Source organism: Ovis canadensis, chromosome 17 (genome assembly GCF_042477335.2).
Source record: "Ovis canadensis isolate MfBH-ARS-UI-01 breed Bighorn chromosome 17, ARS-UI_OviCan_v2, whole genome shotgun sequence".
Taxonomy (NCBI): Eukaryota; Metazoa; Chordata; class Mammalia; order Artiodactyla; family Bovidae; genus Ovis; species Ovis canadensis.
The window spans coordinates 80,552,197-80,570,754 of record NC_091261.1 but is presented as its reverse complement, the minus strand read 5'-3'; the positions used below and the strand labels follow the sequence as shown (position 1 = coordinate 80,570,754).

Here is an 18,558-nt window from a genome sequence, read left to right as displayed (position 1 = left end):
TGCGATTCATGGGGTCGCAGAGTCGGACATGACTGAGCGACTGAACTGGACTGTAGCCCACAGGCTCCTCTGTCCATGGGGGTTCCCAGGCAAGAACACTGCAGTGGGTCGCCACTTCCTTCTCAGGGGATCTTCCCGACCCGGGGGTTGGACTCAAGTCTCCTGTGGCCCCTACGCTGGTGGGTGGATTCTTTGCCATGGAGCCACCTGGTCTGGGGGACATGGTTCAACCCGTAATGCATGTTGAGCGTCTTTACATGTACTTACCGGCCATTCCTGCTGGAGAAACATCTGTTCATATCCTTAGTGTGTTTTTACCTTATTTTTTGTTTTACTCATTTTTGGCTGTGCCGGGTCTCTGTGGCTGCGTGGGCTTTGCTCTGTGATGAGCACAGGCTTCTCACCGCGGTGGCTCCTCCCGTTGTGGAGCACGGGCTCTGGGCTGGCAGGCTTCACTTTCGGTTCTCGGGCTCTAGAGCAGAGGCTCAACAGTTGTGACGGACATGCTTAATTGCTCCCTGGCATGTGAGATCTTCCCAGACCAGGGATAGAACCTGTGTCTCCTGTGTTGGCAAGCAGATTCTTTACCACTGAGCCATGAAGAAAGCCCTTAGTATGTTTTTTAATTGGGCCATTTGTCTTTCATTGTTGAATTGTAACAGCTTATGAGATTTTGCCTTTGAAAGAATACTGGTGTCCAGTCAGAACTGGGTCTGGGTCATAAAAGTGAGATCAGAGAGCCTGTCCCTGTCTGGCCCTGTGGGTAGCCAGTAGGGCAACCTGGGATACTTCTTTGATCTCTTTGCATTTGATGTTTTCATCTTAAACTCGGTAGCTGTGGCGGCAGTCGAGGTATGTCGTCGTTTCACGGGGAGGACGCGTGAGTCCCTGACTGGGTAGACTCTGGAGGCAGCAGCATCTCTGCAGTGGCTCAGGGCTGCTCCTGCTTGGCAGATCTCTGGGGTCCCGTCAGCTTTGCTGAGGGCTTATCCCAGCCTTCCTGTTGGTGCTGTGTTCGCATGCTTCAGCGCTGTCCCTTCTCCTGGCTCAGCGTTTCCCTGTTTTTTACAGATACCAGGAAAGTCCACACGGCCCCTGCCCGCTCCTTGTCCCTGCTGCGCCCCCTGCCCATTCTGGTCGCCACGGGTGGCGGCTATGCCGGGTACCGGCAGTACGAGAAGTACCGGGAGCGAGAGCTGGAGAAGCTGGGCTTGGACGTCCCGCCCAAGCTTGCCGGTCACTGGGAGGTAGGAACCGGGGGAGCCGCCTTGCGTCCTCCCAGAAGCTGGAGAAGCTGGGCTTGGACGTCCCGCCCAAGCTTGCCGGTCACTGGGAGGCAGGAACCGGGGGGCCGCCTTGCGTCCTCCCAGAGCATGTCCCTCTGTAGATCGCCCCGATGTTAAGCCGCCTGAGAAAGCGGAATGTGCTTTCTTGGAGCTCATGTCTCCAGTGGGTTTGGGGCGATGTGGAAGTCGTGTCAGGCTTCCCTCTGTCTTCAGACGCACCCCTCGTCTCCCCAAGGCCTCTTGAAATCTTGGGAGCTCATGCCTTCCCCTGGGGCTGGCGTCCTGGCCGTCATGCTTCCTCAGTCTGAGGGCGGGCCGGAAGGGCTGGACTGTGTGATGTGGGTACGCTCTCACCAGGAACCAGACTGCAGCCGTCCAGTCTCTTTACCATTACTGCTCAAAATGCTCTTGGGCCGGGAAGTGGGGGTGCGGTTGGGCGTCACATAGTGACGGCTGCGGCTCAAGGGACGCGCCTGGGCTTCCCGCGGCACAGCGTCATTCCTGACTCCTAGTGGACGTTCAGTCAACGCTGAAATTGAGTGTAAAGGTGTGAGTTTAACAGTTGCTTTCTCTTCACTCTTAATTTAACAAATGAAATGCCTGCACTTCCGTAGACCCTGACCTGTGAGCGCAGAGGCTTGACGGTATTCGGGGTGATGCGTGTGGGTTTCCCTGTGAGCCTCATTAACCCGTATCGTTAATCCAGCCCGGCTGCCCCCGCAGCCAGGGCCCCGGTGTTGAAGGCTGGCTCTGGCTGTGCGCCCTGGTGGCTGTGTGCACTCAGACCGCCTTCCTGCTTGTCTGTTTCGGGGTCGCACACTCCGGACTCCGTTTGCTGAGGGGCCATGGCGCAGCGTGTGAGTCACGCTGTCTGTGTGTGCTGAGCACCGCACACCTGTCGCTGGTGGTTTCCTGTGTAAACATAGCCTTCTTCCAACTAGTGAAGTACTCGTGAGACTGTGACCCATGACCCCACCGGAGTGTTAGACCCACGCTTTCTTCCCTCTGACCCTGAGCATCTGTCAGGCTGACCCACCCTGTGACCTGCTCACCTGCTTTTAGGAAATCCCGACTCATTTCCAAGGAATCCCAAGAGAATCTGCGTGTGCAAGAAATCTGCTTCCTCATTCACAAAAGACCAACGTCAGTGGTTTTTTTTAGCATCCATTGTTTGTAAAACTGGAATTCCTGCCATCTGTGAGTCAGTACCTGAAAGACAGTTGTCTGTAAAAAGGACAGGGTTGAATTAGCTCATAAGCTCTGGGCTCTGGACAGTGACGGGACATGGGGGCAGAGCGGCCCAGTGCAGAGTGAGCTCTGGAGGAGCTGGGCTTAGTGCTGAAAGAGCTGGGCTGAAGTCAGTCCTGCTCGCTGTCTCTTCCTCTGTAAATTGGTTGTTGGCTGTGCGGGCTCTCCGTTGCGGTGAGTGGGGCAGCACTCAGGCTGCTCATCCCGGTCTCTCTTACGGAGGAGCACCGGCTCTGGGCGTGCACGGGCTGAGTTGCCCCATCGCATGTGTCATTGAACCCCAGCCCCCTGCATTGGGAGCATGGAGTCTTAACTGCTGGACCACAAGGGAAGTCTCTCCTGTAAGAATTTTACGGTTTTAGGTCTGATGTTTAGGTCTCTGATCCATTTGGAGTTGTTTTTTATGTTGTATAAGGTGAGTGTCTGACTTCATTCACGTGGATGTCCGGTGTGCCCAGCACTGTTGGCTGAAAAAAGGCTGTCCTTTCCCCGTTGAGCGGTGTCGGCCCCCTTCTGTGAATCAGTCTTATTCTCTCGTAAATGACAGAGATGATGGTAATGCTCTGACAGAATGTTGGAAAACAGGGAGCACACTCTCGATTCCCCCTGCTTCTCACTAGATGACTCGTTGTGTAATCGTGGGCTTTAGTTTTCGTGTATTCACTTCCTGTCTATCTCTGTTTTTAAACGGATATACAGTTGACCCTTAAACAATGTAGAGTTTGGAGGCACCAGCCTCCGTCCCTGCAGCAGTAAGAAACGCACGTGTTACTTCACAGGCCACCCCTGGGGTGCGTGGCTCCGTGCCCTCCGTACCCTCCGTTTGCATAGTCCTGTGGTGCGTGTCTATTCAGAACACTGCTTATAAGTGGCCCTCTGCAGTTCGTACCTGTGCCGTCCAGGGGCAGCTGCTCCTACTTCATATCTTTAGGTTGGTGCAAAAGTAATTGCGGTTTCAGATGATGAATTTTAAATCATTATAATTAGATTCAAACACATCTTTATTAATCAAAATAGGAACCATTACAATCAACACAACTTTGCCAATGAGAAATAAATTGATTTATTCCTGTAGTGTAAAAATCTGTCCTTCAGGATTTGATAAATTCTTGGAAAGCATTTTCTGCCTCCTGGTCATGGAAACGTTTTCCTTGCAAAAAGTTGTTGAGATGATTGAAGAAGTCGTGCTTGGTGAGAGGTCAGTGAATATTGCAGATGAGGCAAAACTTTAGCCAAATTCATTCAACTTTTGAAACATGGGTCATGTGGTATGTGGTCAGGCGTTGCCATGGAGAAGATTTGGGCCGTTTCTGTTGACCAGTGCCAGCTGCAGGCGTTGCAGTTTTTGGTGCATCTCATCGATTTGCTGAGTGTATTTCTCGGATGTAATGGTTTCACTGAGATTCAGAAAGCTGTAGTCGATCAGATGGGCAGCAGACCGCCAAATCGTGACCGTTACGCTCTCTGGTGCAGGGTTGGCTTTGGAAGGTGCTTTGGAGCTTCCTCGTCCAACCACTGAGCTGGTTATCACTGGTTGTCGTATAAAATCCACTTTTTGTTGCATGTCACAATCCTATCGAGAAATGGTTTGTCGTTGTTAGAATAAAAGAAGATGACACTTCAAAATAAGTTTTAAATTTTCGGTCTGCTCATGAGGCACCCACTTATGCAGCTTTCTCACCTTCCGATTTGCTTGAAATGCCGAACAGCTGTCGAATGGTCAATGCTGAGTTCTTCGGCAGCTTCTTGCGTAGTTATAAAGGGACCAGCCTCGATGATCCTCTCACTTGGTCACTGTCAACTTCCAGTGTCTGGCCGTTACAGCCCTGATCTTCACGGCTGTCATCTCCTTTGCAAAACTTTTTGAATCACCACTGCACTGTGTGTTTGCTAGCAGTTTCTGGGCCAAATGCATTTTGTTGTGAGTGTTCTCCACTGCTTTAAGATCCATTTTGAACTCAAATAAGAAAATCACTCGAATCTGCGTTTTGTGTAACACCATTTCCATGGTCCGAAATAAATGTAAGCTAGACAGCAAGCAGTGAGTCATTAGCACAGAAGCCATAAAGCGGGAAATTATGTTACGATGTCGTATAACACAATCTCATTGAAGAATGTATTCCAGCATCAAACAGCGAATTTCAACAATGCAAAAACTGAAATCACATTTGCACCAAGCGAGCATGATGATTTGCAGACTCCGTGTGAGTACCAGCTGTAAGTGACTCTGTTGCTGCGGTGGATTCTGGGCACGGGTGCTTTTTACCGGTGATTAATGCTGAGCCAATCTTTGCACATAGGCCTTCCCTTGGGCTGCATGCTGGGTGTGGAGTTGCTGTCTGAAAGGGTCTGGGCGCCTGCAGTCTGTGCTGTGTGTTTGGCATCTAAACCTCTTGTAGCCATCTGTAATGGGCATTGTCCATTAGGCATAGGATCGTTGTACATGAACCACAGTGGGTGTTAGTGAAACCGTTGTCACAGACATTATTCCTCTCATGTTCACTCCATACCACAAATCTTTGCGCTCCTTCACGTGCCAGGCCTTGTTGAGCTGCAGGGGATTCGCTAGTGAAGAGAACCGGAGTTCCCATCCTCAGAGAGCTGCCCTTATTAGGGGCTAAGACAGACAAGAAGCAGGCACACATGGGCATGTCGAGGGCTGAAGCGCTGCGGAGGAAGCACAGACAGGTACAGGGCACACAGTGTCTTGGGCTGGGCAGCACCAGGAAAGGGAGGAAGGCGGGCCCGCCCAGAGCCGTGTGGGCTCCCGGGGCATCTGAGGGGCGGGGAGAGCCTTCCGGGCAGATTGGACAGAGCGCGCCTGTCGCTGTTGATGGGGAACAAGGGCCCCTGTGGCTGGAGGCCGGAGGGCGGGAGGACCCAGGGCACCAGCTCTGCCTGTCTTTTGAGTGCGCCCTGAGTGATGTGGGTTCTGATCCGACTGTCCTGGCTGCGGTGGGGACAGGTTAGGGGACCTGTTGGGAGGCTCTGACAGGATCCCAGCAGATCAGAGTGGGAGCAGTGAGGAGGGGAAAGGCACTCGATGCTGTTTTTATTGAAGTGTAATTACTGTAGAATGTAGGTTACAGGTGTACAGTCCAGTGATTCATGAGTTTTAAGGCCATGCTCCATTTACAGTTCGTATAAGTTGCTGACTGTATTTCCCGTCGTGCAGTACATCCCTGGGGCTCATCTCGTGCGTGATAGTTTCCCCTCCCCCCAGCCCGGGTCCCTCATTCGATTCTGGGCATGTGTGAGGGGAGAGTGCATGGGACGCACCGCTGGGTTGGATGTGGGATGGGAGTGGAAAACGCCCGGTGAGCTCTGACTTGAGCAGGTGGAGGGGAGGGAATGAAGAGCCTCCGGACTCGCGCTGTATTACGCTCTGTGGTCGGCTTTTCTCGGAGCGTGAGTCCCCATCAACATTTCTCACGTGTTTATTCTCTGCCTGTATTGGCTCAGTGTACTCGTCAGCTTAACATTTCAGTCTGACTGGCACGGACTAAGGAGCCCACCCTCCTGTGGCCCTGGTCGGAGCAGGACACCTGCCCTCAGAGCCAGAGCTGTGGCTGGGCGAGGCGAGGGCTCTTCCCCAAGTGCCTTTTCAGGAGCTCGTGATGTCCTTCCTGGGAAAGCTTTGGGTTCAGGGTCAAAGAGCCTGATCATTTTGGGCTGCTCAGGCCTGGTGTTTGGCCTCCGGGAGGAGGGCGGTCGCCCTGGGCCTCTGCTGAGAGGTGGCTTTGAGGGGACAGCTCTGCCCGGGGCTGGAAGGCCCCCCGTGCCCAGAGTGTCGCGCCATCTGTGTGGCGGCTGTAATTTCACATACACCCCACTCGTGTCTCCGTAAGTGCAAACGGGGAAACAGGCCTTCGTAAGTGCTTCTTACCGAGAGGCTGAAAGGTGCTTCAGCAGGTGGCCCGGGCGGCAGGCGTGTGGTGGGAGCACATAGGTGTGCCCACCCCAGGGGCTCCTGCCCCACGCAGGGGGGTATCTGGGGGCAGAAGCCTCCGCACCCCCAGGTTCTGGCACTTCTGAGGTGTCCCTTTCTGACCAGGCCTGAGGACAGGTGTGGGCATGAGGGCGGGGTGGAAAGGGTGGCCTTTGGAGCAGAAGCTGGCACACGTCCTCCTCCTGCACCAAGGAGCTGACTCCGTGGAGATGGGGCTGAGGTGCAGGGTGGTGGTTGGTGGCTGCCTCTCCCACCAGGCGAGGAGCTGCCGTGTGGACAGAGAGGGGTTCTCGGGAGAGGCACTGTGTGCCAACCTGGTCCGGGGCTTTCCTCCCCAGTAGTAGAATTTAGTTTTTCTGTGGCTTAAACAGTGTCTTCCAGTATTTTTATTGTGAGCATTTGAATAAGGCAGAAAAGTTGAGAGAAGAGCACTGGATTGATGGGCGTGAACGTTTCCTGTATCTGCTTGGTTTCTGCATGCATCTGTGGGCTCCCCTCAGAGCCACTGAAAGAACATTGCAGACGTTGTGAAATGAAACTTCATGCCTCCACACTTCAGTCCACATCGGAGCATAGGATGCAGTTTGTTGTCGTCTCAGCTTAGCCTCAGGGTGCTCAGGGAGCAGTCCCTGTGTTAACACCAATTCGTTGGTTCCGGCTCAGTTTGGTATTTTTAAAAGGAAGGTGCGGCATTCCAGCTGTGAAAAGAAAGAAAGCCGGATCAGCCTGTTGTCCCCCACCCACCGCCTGCACTTGGCATCTCCTTCCCTCCAGGAGCCTGGACAGTGTGGAGCTTGTTTTACATATTTTTAAACTTCCGGTAATTGTCACAGCTTTATTGTTCCTCTCTGTGAACAGGCTGCTTTGAAATAAGAATGGCACAGGTATAAACACCTGGTCCCATGCTGGCAGGGGGTGGGCATTCAGTAAGTGCTATTCTGCTTCTTACCTCACAGGTGGTGAGAAGACAACTCTGGATGTTAAGATGGGCAGACAGTCCAGTTGGTGGGAAGCAGACCTCCAGCCTTTCCTCTCCCCTAGCCTGGGGGGCACCTGTGCCTGGAGCCCTGAGGGGGCAGGGAATGGACGAGGCTGGGCTCCCGGCAGGAGGGGGCTTTCTTCTGGGCTGCCTTATCCCCTGCAGCCTGTTTGCTCTCTGGGCGGCAGAGAAGTCATCGGGCTGGTGGGACTGCTAGGAAACAGTGGAGAGCCCCACGGGGCAATTTGGCAGGGCTGTGAGAAGCCCTTGGATCAAGAAGTCACCCGAGGGCGCTCCGTGCTTGTCCCGGCTCCTGCCGGGCTCCTGCCAGGCTGATGACCTGCCGCTGCCTCCCTGTGCCAGCCTTGGGACGCCGGCCATCACTGTTCTTCCTCAGGGGCCTCCACTAGCCCCAGGCAGTGAGGACACCTGCCACTCCCTGGCCCCCTGGCTCAGCAGAGCACGGTGTTCAGGGTGTGGGGAGGGGCCGGGCGCTGTCCTTGGCGCTCTGGCCCAGTGGCTGGGGGCCTGCAGAACCTTGTGGTGGCACTAGGTGGCACTCCTGCTCAGGGGCGTCCAAGCAAGGTGGCCATGAAGGCCCAAGTGTGGCTGGCCAGAAGGGGCCTCATTCGGGGAGAGTGCAACTGCCAAGGGGTTTCGTTAGTCCCAGAAACCATGCTGAGTTTTGTCTGGAATATGGTCCAGAAGGCATTTCCCTCCTGAGGTACACGTGGTGGAGGGCAGGTTAGAAAGCGGGAGCGCCAGTCTCAGGGCTGGTTTACGCGTTAAATAAGCACCGACCAGCCTGAGAGTTTCAAATGATCCCAGAGGAGCGCAGGTCCACGTGGAGCAGCCCAGCTGGCCCTTTGACGGTGGGGAGCAGCCGTGCTGCGGGGGCTTGGAGGATGGAACGCTGGGCTCTTGGGCCACGTTTGTCACCCCCTCGCTTCGGGTCTGGGTGCACTGCAGGCTGTAGGGACGCCAGGATGGTCTCCCCGGGTTTCCGGATCTGAATTTTCTTGTTAGGATTGTGTATCAGCATCTTCTGTGCTTTAACTCCTCGTCATGCCATCGTGAGTGGTGTTTGGTTGGAGCTCTAAGCTCAGAAGGGGCCTGGAGGCTCACTGAGAATGCCGGTGCGCTCCCCTGCCTCCCAGTTCCTGCTGGCGCCCTGTCGTGTTGGGTGCAATCCCTGAGGGAGGAGCCTCCCGTCCTCCCCGTCCTCCCCCTCCTCCCCGCTGAGATGCCCCGGGCTGTGGTTTGTCGCGGAGCCCTGGGTTTGGTGGATCAAGATGCGGGGGGTGTGTGGGCTGTGCGTCCCACTGCGCCTTCTTCCAGGCGGCCTTGGCCTCCCCTGCCCGTCTCCTCACAAGCCCTAAGGCTTCCTGAAGAGGAAGAGGCTCGTCTTCTAAATGTTGCTCTGGAAAGTGAATTCCCCATGGTCAGAAGATGCTGGGGTGGTCCTGCGTGCTTTCTGTGACTGAGTAGGGGTGGTGGTGCGCCCCTGAAAACTGGCTCGTTCCATCCCATGTTGACCGAGTGGTTTTGGTGGGCATGGCGGGTAGGGTGCTGAAGCCTGCAGGCTGGGCCCCCACCATCCAGTGGGGCAGGAAGGTGGAGGAGAATCACCCCACAGGGCTCGAGCCCTGCGAGGAAGCCTGCGGCAGGGCGGCGGGGGCCCTGCCCACTGGGCCTCCTGTGCTGGTCTGCACTGGGGGTTTCTGTGTCAGGGTGTATCTGCCTGGAGAAGAGGGCTTGGGGCGGGAAGCAGCCTTTGTCCTCAGGCTTGGGTGTGAGAGGGAGCGAGGGCTTCGCCGCCTTCTGTCAGCTCTGCGGGCTGGCTGGAAAAGGTGGCCGGAGGGCGAGGCCCGCACCGGAGGCGGCCCGGCGGCGGACCCCTCTCCCTGCCGCTCCGCGGCCCCGCCCCGCCCCTTAAAGGGACCCCGGCCGGGCGGGCGCCGCCGAGCCTGGCGCCCGGCCCCCGCCCCGCCCCGGCGGCCTGAGTGGCTGCAGCCCGGCCCCCTGCCCGCCCCCTGCTTCCGTGGAGCGGCGCCTCCCGGCAGTTCAGTCGCGCGGGCGGCGCGGACACGAGCGGAGCCGACCACCTGCGGGTGAGTGAGCGCGCGCGGCCGAAGGCCTCGCCCAGCGCGGGGGGGGGGGGGGCCCTCGCCTCCTGGGCTGTGGTCGCCCCTTCCCGCCGGGGGTCTGGGGAGCACCCCGCTCCCTTCCCCGGTCCTCACCGGGCTGTGGCTTCCCTGGCCCCACACGGTGGGTCACGGGGCCGGCGGATGAGCTCACTTCCTCCGCGTCTTGAAGCATCTCTTCGCCCCACAGCCCAGAAAAGGGAAACCCGGGCTGCTCGGGGTCTTCCCTGCGCCCAGTTTCCTCAGTGCTGCCGGGGGCTGGCAGTTGTGGGGAGGGGAGCGGGACCACGGGCCGGAGGGGGTGAACCCGCCCTTCCCAGAGCCCCACTCCCCGCTGGTGCCAAGGACTATCCTGGAGCAGGCTCCTTTCCTTGAGGGGCGCTAAGAACGACTCCTGCCGCCTCCCCGCACCTCCCTTGAAAGAGGCGCACCTGGACCTTTCTTTTTGCTTCCTCTTCTCTCACCGGAGGCTTCCCCAAGATGGCTTACCCATTTCACAGGGAGAATCCATTTTCTTGGTTCCCTACTTCTGACATTTCGTCCCCTCTAGCTCTGGCACTTGCGGAGGAATGGTTGGTGGCCCCACCTGGACACAGCTGCCCTGTGACTACCCCACAGAGCAGGCGTGTGCACCGCAAGTCAGGCCCGGGACACTTGGTTTGGGGGCACTGGGGGTTACCTGCCGAGGCTTCAGGCCAGGTGTCTGGCACCCCGTGAGCTTTCCACACAGAACACCATGGCCCCGGCTGACTCGCGCAGGATGTGAGGGGTGGGCGGGGACACTGCGGCCCTGCTAGGGTGTGAACCCCAGAAGAGCTCTCCTGACAAAGGTGAGCCCCCCCAACTTGGTCTTCTTGAGCCCGCCCTTCCTGCTCACATCATTGCTGCCCTGGGGTTGGGCCCTCTCTGCCCTGTTCCTTCCATCCTCCCAGAGCGTGGGTCTGGAAGGGAGGGGGGGCCGTCAGGAGCCAGGGCTGCGGATGAGACTGCGCTAAGGTTTTGGGGGGAATGGAGGCATCGGGTTTCCGAGTCTCCAGACAGGTGACCAGGAGGAATGGTCCTTCCCCTTTCAGTGAGGGGACTGAGACCCAGACAGCACCTGCGACTTGCCTTTCCCAGCTCGCAGGGTGAGGGTGGCAGGGGCATCCAGGGTCACAGCCACCAGATGGTCCCCTTCCCCCACCAGAGCCACTCTGTGTCCTCAGGTTCCGCATGGCTGGCTCTTAGGTTGCCCAGTGACTTTGAACTCCTACTGGTCCCAGCCCCATCTCATCCCACAGAGTGTCCTTGGGACTCTAGGGAGAGAGGGAAGGTGTCTGTACTTCTCTGCTTCCGGGTGCCCTCCTTGCAGAGTCCTCATTCAGGCCGGAGTGCCCCAAGTTGCACTCAGGGAGCCAGAGAGGGAGAGAAGGCTCTGGCTTGGCCTCCAAAGGCCACTGTAGGCACAGAGGGCTAGTGGGGCTCTGAAATGGGAATGCCCTGAGTTGGAAGGGGTGACCTCTAGGGATTCATTCCCGCCATTGTGCAGCTCTGAGCTGGTTGGTGCTTGAGGGTGCTGGCCCATTTCTTGAGGGACAGCTGAACTCGTGTCTGCTTCCTGGGGGCCTTTGGGGTGCACCAATGGTGATTTAGAAGAAATCTGACCCTGGTCTCAGTGTCCCATTTTAGAGAAGGCGGCAGAGTAGTGGCCGAGACAGGACTGAGGCATGCAGACTTGGGGCTCCTCAGAGCAGTTCTGGAGTGCCTCCAGGATAGCAGCTCCTTGGGCTGCCCCCCCCCCGCCCAGAGCCCCTGGACTGGAGGCTCTGGGAGAGGATGCAACGCAAAGGCACACACGGGGATCTGCTTTGAGGGCCTGTCGTTTTGGAATGAGCTGGGTTTGTTTGTGGGCTCCTGAATGTGCCTGACAAACATGCAGAATCGGTGACGGTCCTGCCAGGAGGACGTCTAGCTCCTGTCCAGGCCCACAAGACTTCACCAGCCCCCGCCATGAATCCAGTTTTCTAGGGGGGGTGGGGCTCGAGTGGTGAACCTGGTCCTGAAGCCTAGCTCCATGCTCAACCCCAACTGCCCATCTCCCCACTGGGCCTGCTTCTCTTGGGAGCCAGCAGGCAAGTTTGGGGTCTCAGGTGGGGCGGGCTTGCTCGTAGGTGGGCAGGACATCCGCTTGGGCCTGGCCCTTGGGCAGAGGAAATCTGGGTGAGCACCCTCTGGCCACTCAGGAGGGTGGCCTGGGGAGATGGGCGTCCTGGTTTGAGATGGGGCGGAAATCCAGTTGAACATCCAAACCTTAGTCGGCCTGGTCCAGCCCCATGGCCGCGGACACCCAGGGAGCCGGCAGTTGCCCATCTTCCTTGAGCGAGGTGGGTTTGCCCAGGGCGGCGGACGTCCAGCCGAGTTGGGGCCTCTTGCTCTGCCCCTGCTCGGTAGCCGGGCGGGAGCAGCCCTGGGCCCCCGTGGGTCTTCCTGTGAAGATGCCGCCAGGCTCGCGGGTCGGCAGTGTGCTGGGCAGACGGGACTCGGGGCTGCCGAATGTTGCCCCCCCTGCCCGCTGGCTGCGAGCCGGGCGCCCTCGCCCCACGGTGCCGCTCCTCCCTGGAGAGAGGGGAGGGCGGGGCGGCGGGTTTCCCCGAGGGCGCCGGGCTGCCCCTCTTCTGAGGAGGGAGGCGGGGAGAGCCAGAGCAGGCCGGACGCCGGGTCCCAGCGCCGCGGCCTCACCCCTCAGATGCTACTCTGTCACCTGAAAGGGAAAGTGGGTCAGGTCCCGGCGAGGGAGGGGCGGCAGGGCCGGCCTGGGTGCCTGCCCGGAGCGCGGGGCTCGGATTCCGCTTGGGCCCGGCGGCGCCGAGTCCCCTCCCTGCCGGGAGTGGGCAGGTGGCCAGGGACACAGCGGGCCGAGCAGGTCCGTGACCCGCGCCTGTCTCTGCAGCAGCCCCGACGTCTCACCCGCGCCCCCGAGCCTTCGGACCGGACCGAGCCGGGGCGCGGTCCCCCCAGCCGCCACCTCGGGCGGAGGAGCGGTGACAGCGCGGCCCCGGGGGGAAGGGAGGAAGGAGGAGAGACAAAGGCGCGCGCCGGCCCCGCCTCCTTGCGCCGCCCACCATGTGTCAGTCAGAGGCGCGGCGAGGACCCGAGCTCCGCGCGGCGAAATGGTGAGATGCCCACGGCCGCGGCCTAACCCCGCCGCACCCCGCGCCGACCTCCGCAAGGTCCGCGTTCGCGTCCGGCGGCTCCGCGGCGGAGGTGGTGGCGGCGGCAGGGGGCTAGGGGCCCGGCTCCCGCGGCTAGAGGGGCCCACCCCGGGGGGGCCGAGTCCGAGAGCCCGCTTCAGGTACTGGTGGGGGCCCGCGGGCTGTTGGTCCGGTGTCCACGCCGCGCCCCCGCCCCGCTTGGGCGCAGCTTCTCTGGGATTGGCCCCCGCGCTTCTGCAGAGAGCAGGGTGGGCGGGAGGAAGCCGGGGTAGAGGAGTGATGCGTCCGGCCTGGCCTGGCCCCTTCCCATTTCGTGGGCCTTTTTAGAGGGATGGGAGAGAATGATCGAGGAGGGTCTGGTGCGGAGGCAGCGCTTCCAGGGCCGCCGCTGAGCTGCAGGGCCTGGCCCTCGGCTCAGCTCTCCGTCTTCTTTGCTTTTCGTATCAGCTGTGCTGCCTTTGTTCCTTGGGTTGTTGAGCAGCTGGGGGCAGAGAACCGCGCTGCTCTGACAGCGCTCAGGCGCAGATGGAGCCTCCTGATGAAACCGAGGCACCAGGACATTCTCCGAGTGGGGTGGTAGAGTGGTCTCTAAAGCCCACACTGGGGCCTTGAGAGCATCTAGGTCCTGGGTCTGTGGCGCGGCGACCTGGGCCTCGGTGTCACGACTCAGGAAGAACTTAGCCCGGTCTCTGGCTCCCCTGAAGCTGAGCCTTTGCTGACAGTACCGAGTTGGGGCTGGTGTGGTCGGGGGAAGGCCCACCTACCTTTACTGGAAGGAGGGGCTTGGGTCAGGTGTGTGTGGCCCCAGCAGGCCTGAGGGTTGGTAGGGAGTTTAGCGCCACCACCCTCTGGATTGTTGCAGAGAACCTGAGGTGACGTAGAGGGACAGCAGGGTGGGTGGAGCAGTAGCCGTGAGGGGTGTGTATGTGTGCACCTGTGTGCTTCTGCACCTGCGTGTGTGTGTGTGTGTGTGTGTGTGTGTGTGTGATCTTACCAGGCCCGATCCCGTATCAGGTGAGGAAATAAGAGGCCTGGTCCATGGAGAGATTTACTCAGATCCTGTGCTGCCAGAGGCTTGGGGCTCAGCCTAGCTCTCCTTGAAGCCCATGTGAATGGAGCCGGCCTCAGGCAGGTGGGGACCGCCCAGCGGGCGCTGTCTACACTGCCTCCTTGGTGCTCGGCCCCAAGGTCCGAGACAGGGCCCCTGCCAGGTTGAGAAGCTATTCTGAACCATCTCAGCTGACAGGCAGGTAGAGACTGGGAGGTGAGCGCCGACAGAGGCAGCCCAGCCCCCCACTCACAGTTTGGTTGGTGTGAGGGGGTCCGGCCAGTGTCACTGGCTCCATGGAGAGGCAGGCGAGCTTACCGAGGGCGGGAAGGGTGGGGCCCCTGGTCCCCTGCTGACCGCGGCCGTGCGCGGACCTGTGCCCTGCAGGTTGCACTTCCCTCAGCTGGCCCTGAGGCGGAGGCTGGGACAGCTGAGCTGCATGTCCAAACCCGCCCTGAAACTGCGCTCCTGGCCCCTGGCGGTCCTCTACTACCTCCTGCCCCTCGGCGCCCTCAGGCCCCTCAGCCGGGTGGGATGGAGGCCTGTGAGCAGGGTAAGTGTGCGGGGGCTGCCGGCCCTGCCTCCCCGCAGCAGGCCGGAGGGGGTTGCCCAGTTATCTGGGCAGAGGTGGTGCTGCGGGGCCTGAGCCCTTCAACAGATGCTGTTGGGAGGCGAGTTGGTGGAGGGGCTGGGCTGGTCGGTGGCCATGTGGGCTGTGGACAGGTGACGGGAAAGGCCCGTCATTCGCGGCCTGCTCTCTCTGCATGCATTCCTGCCATGTCAGTGCTCTGTTTCTGGAAAGAACCCACATTGGGCATTCAGAAGAGGGTGTGTTTCATCTCCTGTGCCTCAGAAAAGAGCTTAGAGATGATTTTGAGAAGAATCAAATTTCTGAACCCGAGAGGGCAGTTCATACATGCAAGAGCCTGTGTGCCCTCTTTGGGTAGGGAAGCCTTTGAGGACCCAGGAGCCCCCAGCAGGGCTACGTGAGGGCCCTGGGCAGCCCGGTGGGTGTCACCAGGCTTGGAAGCTGAGGGTACCTTTGGGGCACTGCACATTTGGCCTAGGGACACAGGGCAGCCCTGGGCCACCCCCACACATAGGTATCAGCTGGGAGTGCTAAGAGCTGCTAACTCAGTGCCTCTTTAGAGGTGTTTAAAGTTGGGAGTGGAATTGCTTTTGCACCCTGGGGACTTGGTGTCTTGGCATCGTTCAGCAAGCAGCAGCCACCAGTTAAAGCAGGTCCCACAACAGCACCTCAGATTTAAGAGCTTGGACTGGAGGGTCTGACTGAGGTGCAGTCCCCTCTCCTGGAGGAGCTTCGGGCAGGGACGGCTGTGTGGACTGTGAGGCCCTTGGAGTAGAGGTGTCAGTGCCCGGCACTTCTGCCCGAAAGCCCCTGTGCTCAGGGCAGGCTGAGCACGTGCACTTGGGAGTGTGGACGTGCCTGACCACTGAGAGCCGACTGCTCCTGTGCTGGTCTGGTACACCCGCAGCACTGCCCACCGCAACCTGTGTGACCACATCTGACCCTTGTATGCCCGTCCCCATCCAAGAAACGGGGTGGGAACACTGCAGGAAACGGCTGACACCTGAGCTATGTGAGTCACTGCGGAGGCCCCACCAGTACTGTGTGTAGAGACTTGGAAGCTCAGTCTGGTTCCTGGTGAGAGACCACCATGTCACAAAGCCCTTGAGGGTCCCAGCTGTTCGGGCCTCAGAGCTGGTCCCTGTGGGGGGGGTCCTGGGGCTGCATGCACGGCGTGGCACACTCACCTGCCCTCGGGACCTGCAGGTGGCCTTGTACAAGTCGGTGCCAACGCGCTTGCTGTCGCGGGCCTGGGGCCGCCTCAACCAAGTGGAGCTGCCACACTGGCTGCGCAGGCCCGTCTACAGCCTGTACATCTGGACTTTCGGGGTGAACATGAAGGAGGCTGCTGTGGAGGACCTGCACCACTACCGCAACCTCAGCGAGTTCTTCCGGCGCAAGCTGAAGCCGCAAGCCCGGCCCGTGTGTGGCCTGCACAGTGTGGTAAGGCCCGACCCGCGACCCGCCTCGGTGCCTTTGGGCACTGCTTCCAGGCTGGACCCCCAGGGGGGCCTGGCCCTGTCCTCCACACCCTCCCCTGCAGCGAGCCTCTCCTGACCCTCTCAGATCAGCCCCTCAGATGGGAAGATCCTCAACTTCGGACAGGTGAAGAACTGTGAGGTGGAGCAGGTGAAGGGGGTCACCTACTCGCTAGAGTCGTTCCTGGGCCCCCGCACGCCCGCAGAGGACCTGCCCTTCCCCCCAGGTGGGTCCTGGCCCGTGGTGCTGGGTGCCAGCAGGTGGAGGGGTGGGGAGGGAGGGAGGCCTGTGGACAGGAGACCCTCTGCCCGCAACTCAGGCCTCCCTGGAGCCGGCGTCCGGGCGGCGCAGAGGGCTCTGAGCAGCTGGCCCGCATCTGCCCACAGCCGTGCGCCACAGCTCCTTCAGGAGCCAGCTGGTCACACGTGAGGGGAACGAGCTCTACCACTGCGTCATCTACCTGGCCCCCGGGGACTACCACTGCTTCCACTCCCCTACTGACTGGACCGTCGCCCACAGGCGCCACTTCCCAGGTAGGCCGAGCCCGGCTGCCCCCGGGGGCCTCGGACGAGCGCCTCAGCTTCTTCCTGCCAGAGGCCGTGGGCTCCAGAGTTGGGGGCAGAGCTGCGTGTGGGGGTGCAGGTTGGGGTCCAGCTGCCCCGCATCTGGAATGGCAGGCCGGCCAGGGAGTACCAGTGTCTGACCCACAGGCTCCCTGATGTCCGTGAACCCCGGCATGGCCCGCTGGATCAAGGAGCTCTTCTGCCACAACGAGCGGGTGGTCCTGACTGGGGACTGGAAACACGGCTTCTTCTCGCTGACGGCCGTGGGGGCCACCAATGTGGGCTCCATCCGCATCTACTTTGACCGGGTAAGCAGATCCCACTAGAGCCCAAGGGCCGGGCCATTCTGGGCTCCCCGCACCATCTCCCTTGCAGCCAGAGCTGCTGGGGCTGCGATTTCTAAGAAGGCAGGTCCCCCACCCTGGTCTAGAGGTGGCTGCAGGGGGAGGGAATTAACCTCCCTGCTTGGCACTTGCTTCTGCTGGAAACCCAAGGGGAGCCTGGGTCCGGGTGCTGCTGGAGGGCAAGTGTGTGACGGGCACAGGGGAACAGGCAGGTCCGGCTCCTCCAGTCCCTCCGGCCCCAGGTCACAGCAGATCAGGGGCTCCAGCGCAGTCCTGGCCCGTGGCCCGAGCTCCTGTCCCCACTTCCCTTCCCAAGCAGGGTGGGGGACAGGCTGTGTCCATGGCCCACATGCTCTGTCCCCGCCTCCCAGGACCTGCACACAAACAGCCCCCGGTACAGCAAAGGCTCCTACAATGACTTCAGCTTCGTGACGCACGCCAACAAGGAGGGCATTCCCATGCGCAAGGGCGAGCACCTGGGCGAGTTCAACCTAGGCTCCACCATTGTGCTCATCTTCGAGGCCCCCAAGGACTTCAACTTCAGCCTGCAGGCAGGACAGAAGATCCGATTCGGGGAGGCTCTGGGCTCCCTCTGAGCCTCCTGCATGGCTGCGGCTGCTGAGGGTCTTTTCAAGGGGACCTCTGAGGCTGTCTAGGGAGGGGACCGCAGGGTCTCACCAGGCAGGACCTGGGTGACTTCCGTCCCTGCTTCCAGGGTGCAGACAAGGTCGTCAGAGCCCATCATGCCCTACACCGCTGTCACCGCCCGCGCCCCGCCCCCCCCCCCCCCCCCCCCCAAGAGAAAGCCTGGGCCAGGGTGATGGAGTCCCTCTTGGAGACTTTTTAATGTCTCGGAAAAACTGGCTCTTTTACCTCCCGGCCGAGCGTTCGGTTGGTCCCAATTTCCGTTCTGAGATAAGCGGTAGTTAAGGTACCTTCTTGCTGCTCGTCTTGTCACTGCTTTCTGGCCTCCGCCTCTGCTTCCCCTGCACAGGGTGAGGTGCCTCCTGGCACTGACTGTGGGCCCCACACCGGGGCCGGTACTGCAGCTGCTTTCTGTCCCCGAGTTTGCTCCACCTTGCTTGTTGGGAAAGGCTGCCTTCTCTCTTTGCACTTGAGACTGAACACGGAAGCTGCTGGCAGGGTGGCTCAGTGCTTTGCAGACCCTGGCGAGTGACCTGGAGCTGGTAGGACCCATATCGACCCCCTGCAGTGGTGGCCCAGCTGGGACCAGGGCGCGCTTGTGTCCCCTCCCTACATCCAGGCCTGTGTAAATACGCAGAAGTTGCTGCTGTTGATCAGGGGCTTACACTGGAAACAAACGAGCCTTGTTGATGTCTTTGGTGTGTGACGGAGGGGGCTGTCAGTGCCTAGAAAACCTGTCCCCAAGTAACAGATACTAACAGGTACGAGGTCCTGAGGGGGGCGGGGGGAGGGCCAAGTTTCATGTTTCCTGGGGATGCTGTGAATTTCTCCTGCAGGAGAAGCCATTTGAACTTTTTCAACTGTATCAGTAGCACAGTATTTTTGTATGAAAAGTGGGAGACTTCTGAACAGTGATTCATTTAATTGCAACATTTTGAAATAAACTAAAGAACATTGCTGCTCTGCATTCTGTTCCTGGACGTGGTGACTAGCACAGAGCCCGCCGCAGGGCCTGGACCCGAGCGATGCAGGTGTGGACGGGCTGGTGCCGGGCCTGCAGCTCGTGGGCCAGCTGCTGGATCTGCACCTCCAC

General features: G+C 59.8%; 2 protein-coding genes across 26 annotated transcripts in view; one reads left to right on the top strand and one right to left on the bottom strand.

Annotated features, from left to right (window-relative positions):
• PISD (phosphatidylserine decarboxylase) overlaps positions 1–18,432 on the top strand; it is a 27,956-nt gene extending 9,524 nt beyond the window's left edge. The window contains exons 3-11 of one of the 11 annotated variants that reach the window (XM_069557156.1): positions 1,072–1,247; positions 12,536–12,758; positions 14,233–14,398; positions 15,641–15,877; positions 16,001–16,139; positions 16,300–16,446; positions 16,624–16,784; positions 17,192–17,270; positions 18,256–18,432. In XM_069557156.1, coding sequence (XP_069413257.1) covers positions 12,709–12,758; positions 14,233–14,398; positions 15,641–15,877; positions 16,001–16,139; positions 16,300–16,446; positions 16,624–16,784; positions 17,192–17,270; positions 18,256–18,380 — 1,104 coding nt within the window. In that variant the 5' untranslated portion in view covers positions 1,072–1,247; positions 12,536–12,708 and the 3' untranslated portion in view covers positions 18,381–18,432. Of the gene's footprint in view, positions 1–1,071; positions 1,248–9,497; positions 9,574–12,535; positions 12,759–14,232; positions 14,399–15,640; positions 15,878–16,000; positions 16,140–16,299; positions 16,447–16,623; positions 16,785–17,191; positions 17,500–18,255 lie in introns of those variants that run through there. The other 10 variants (XM_069557157.1, XM_069557151.1, XM_069557152.1 and 7 more) reach the window with 10 other exon arrangements.
• Positions 18,368–18,558, bottom strand: part of SFI1 (SFI1 centrin binding protein) — an 86,251-nt gene continuing 86,060 nt past the window's right edge. For all 15 annotated transcript variants that reach the window (XM_069557122.1, XM_069557119.1, XM_069557118.1 and 12 more), the window contains one exon: positions 18,368–18,558. In XM_069557122.1, the coding sequence (XP_069413223.1) occupies positions 18,454–18,558 (105 nt within the window). In that variant the 3' untranslated portion in view covers positions 18,368–18,453.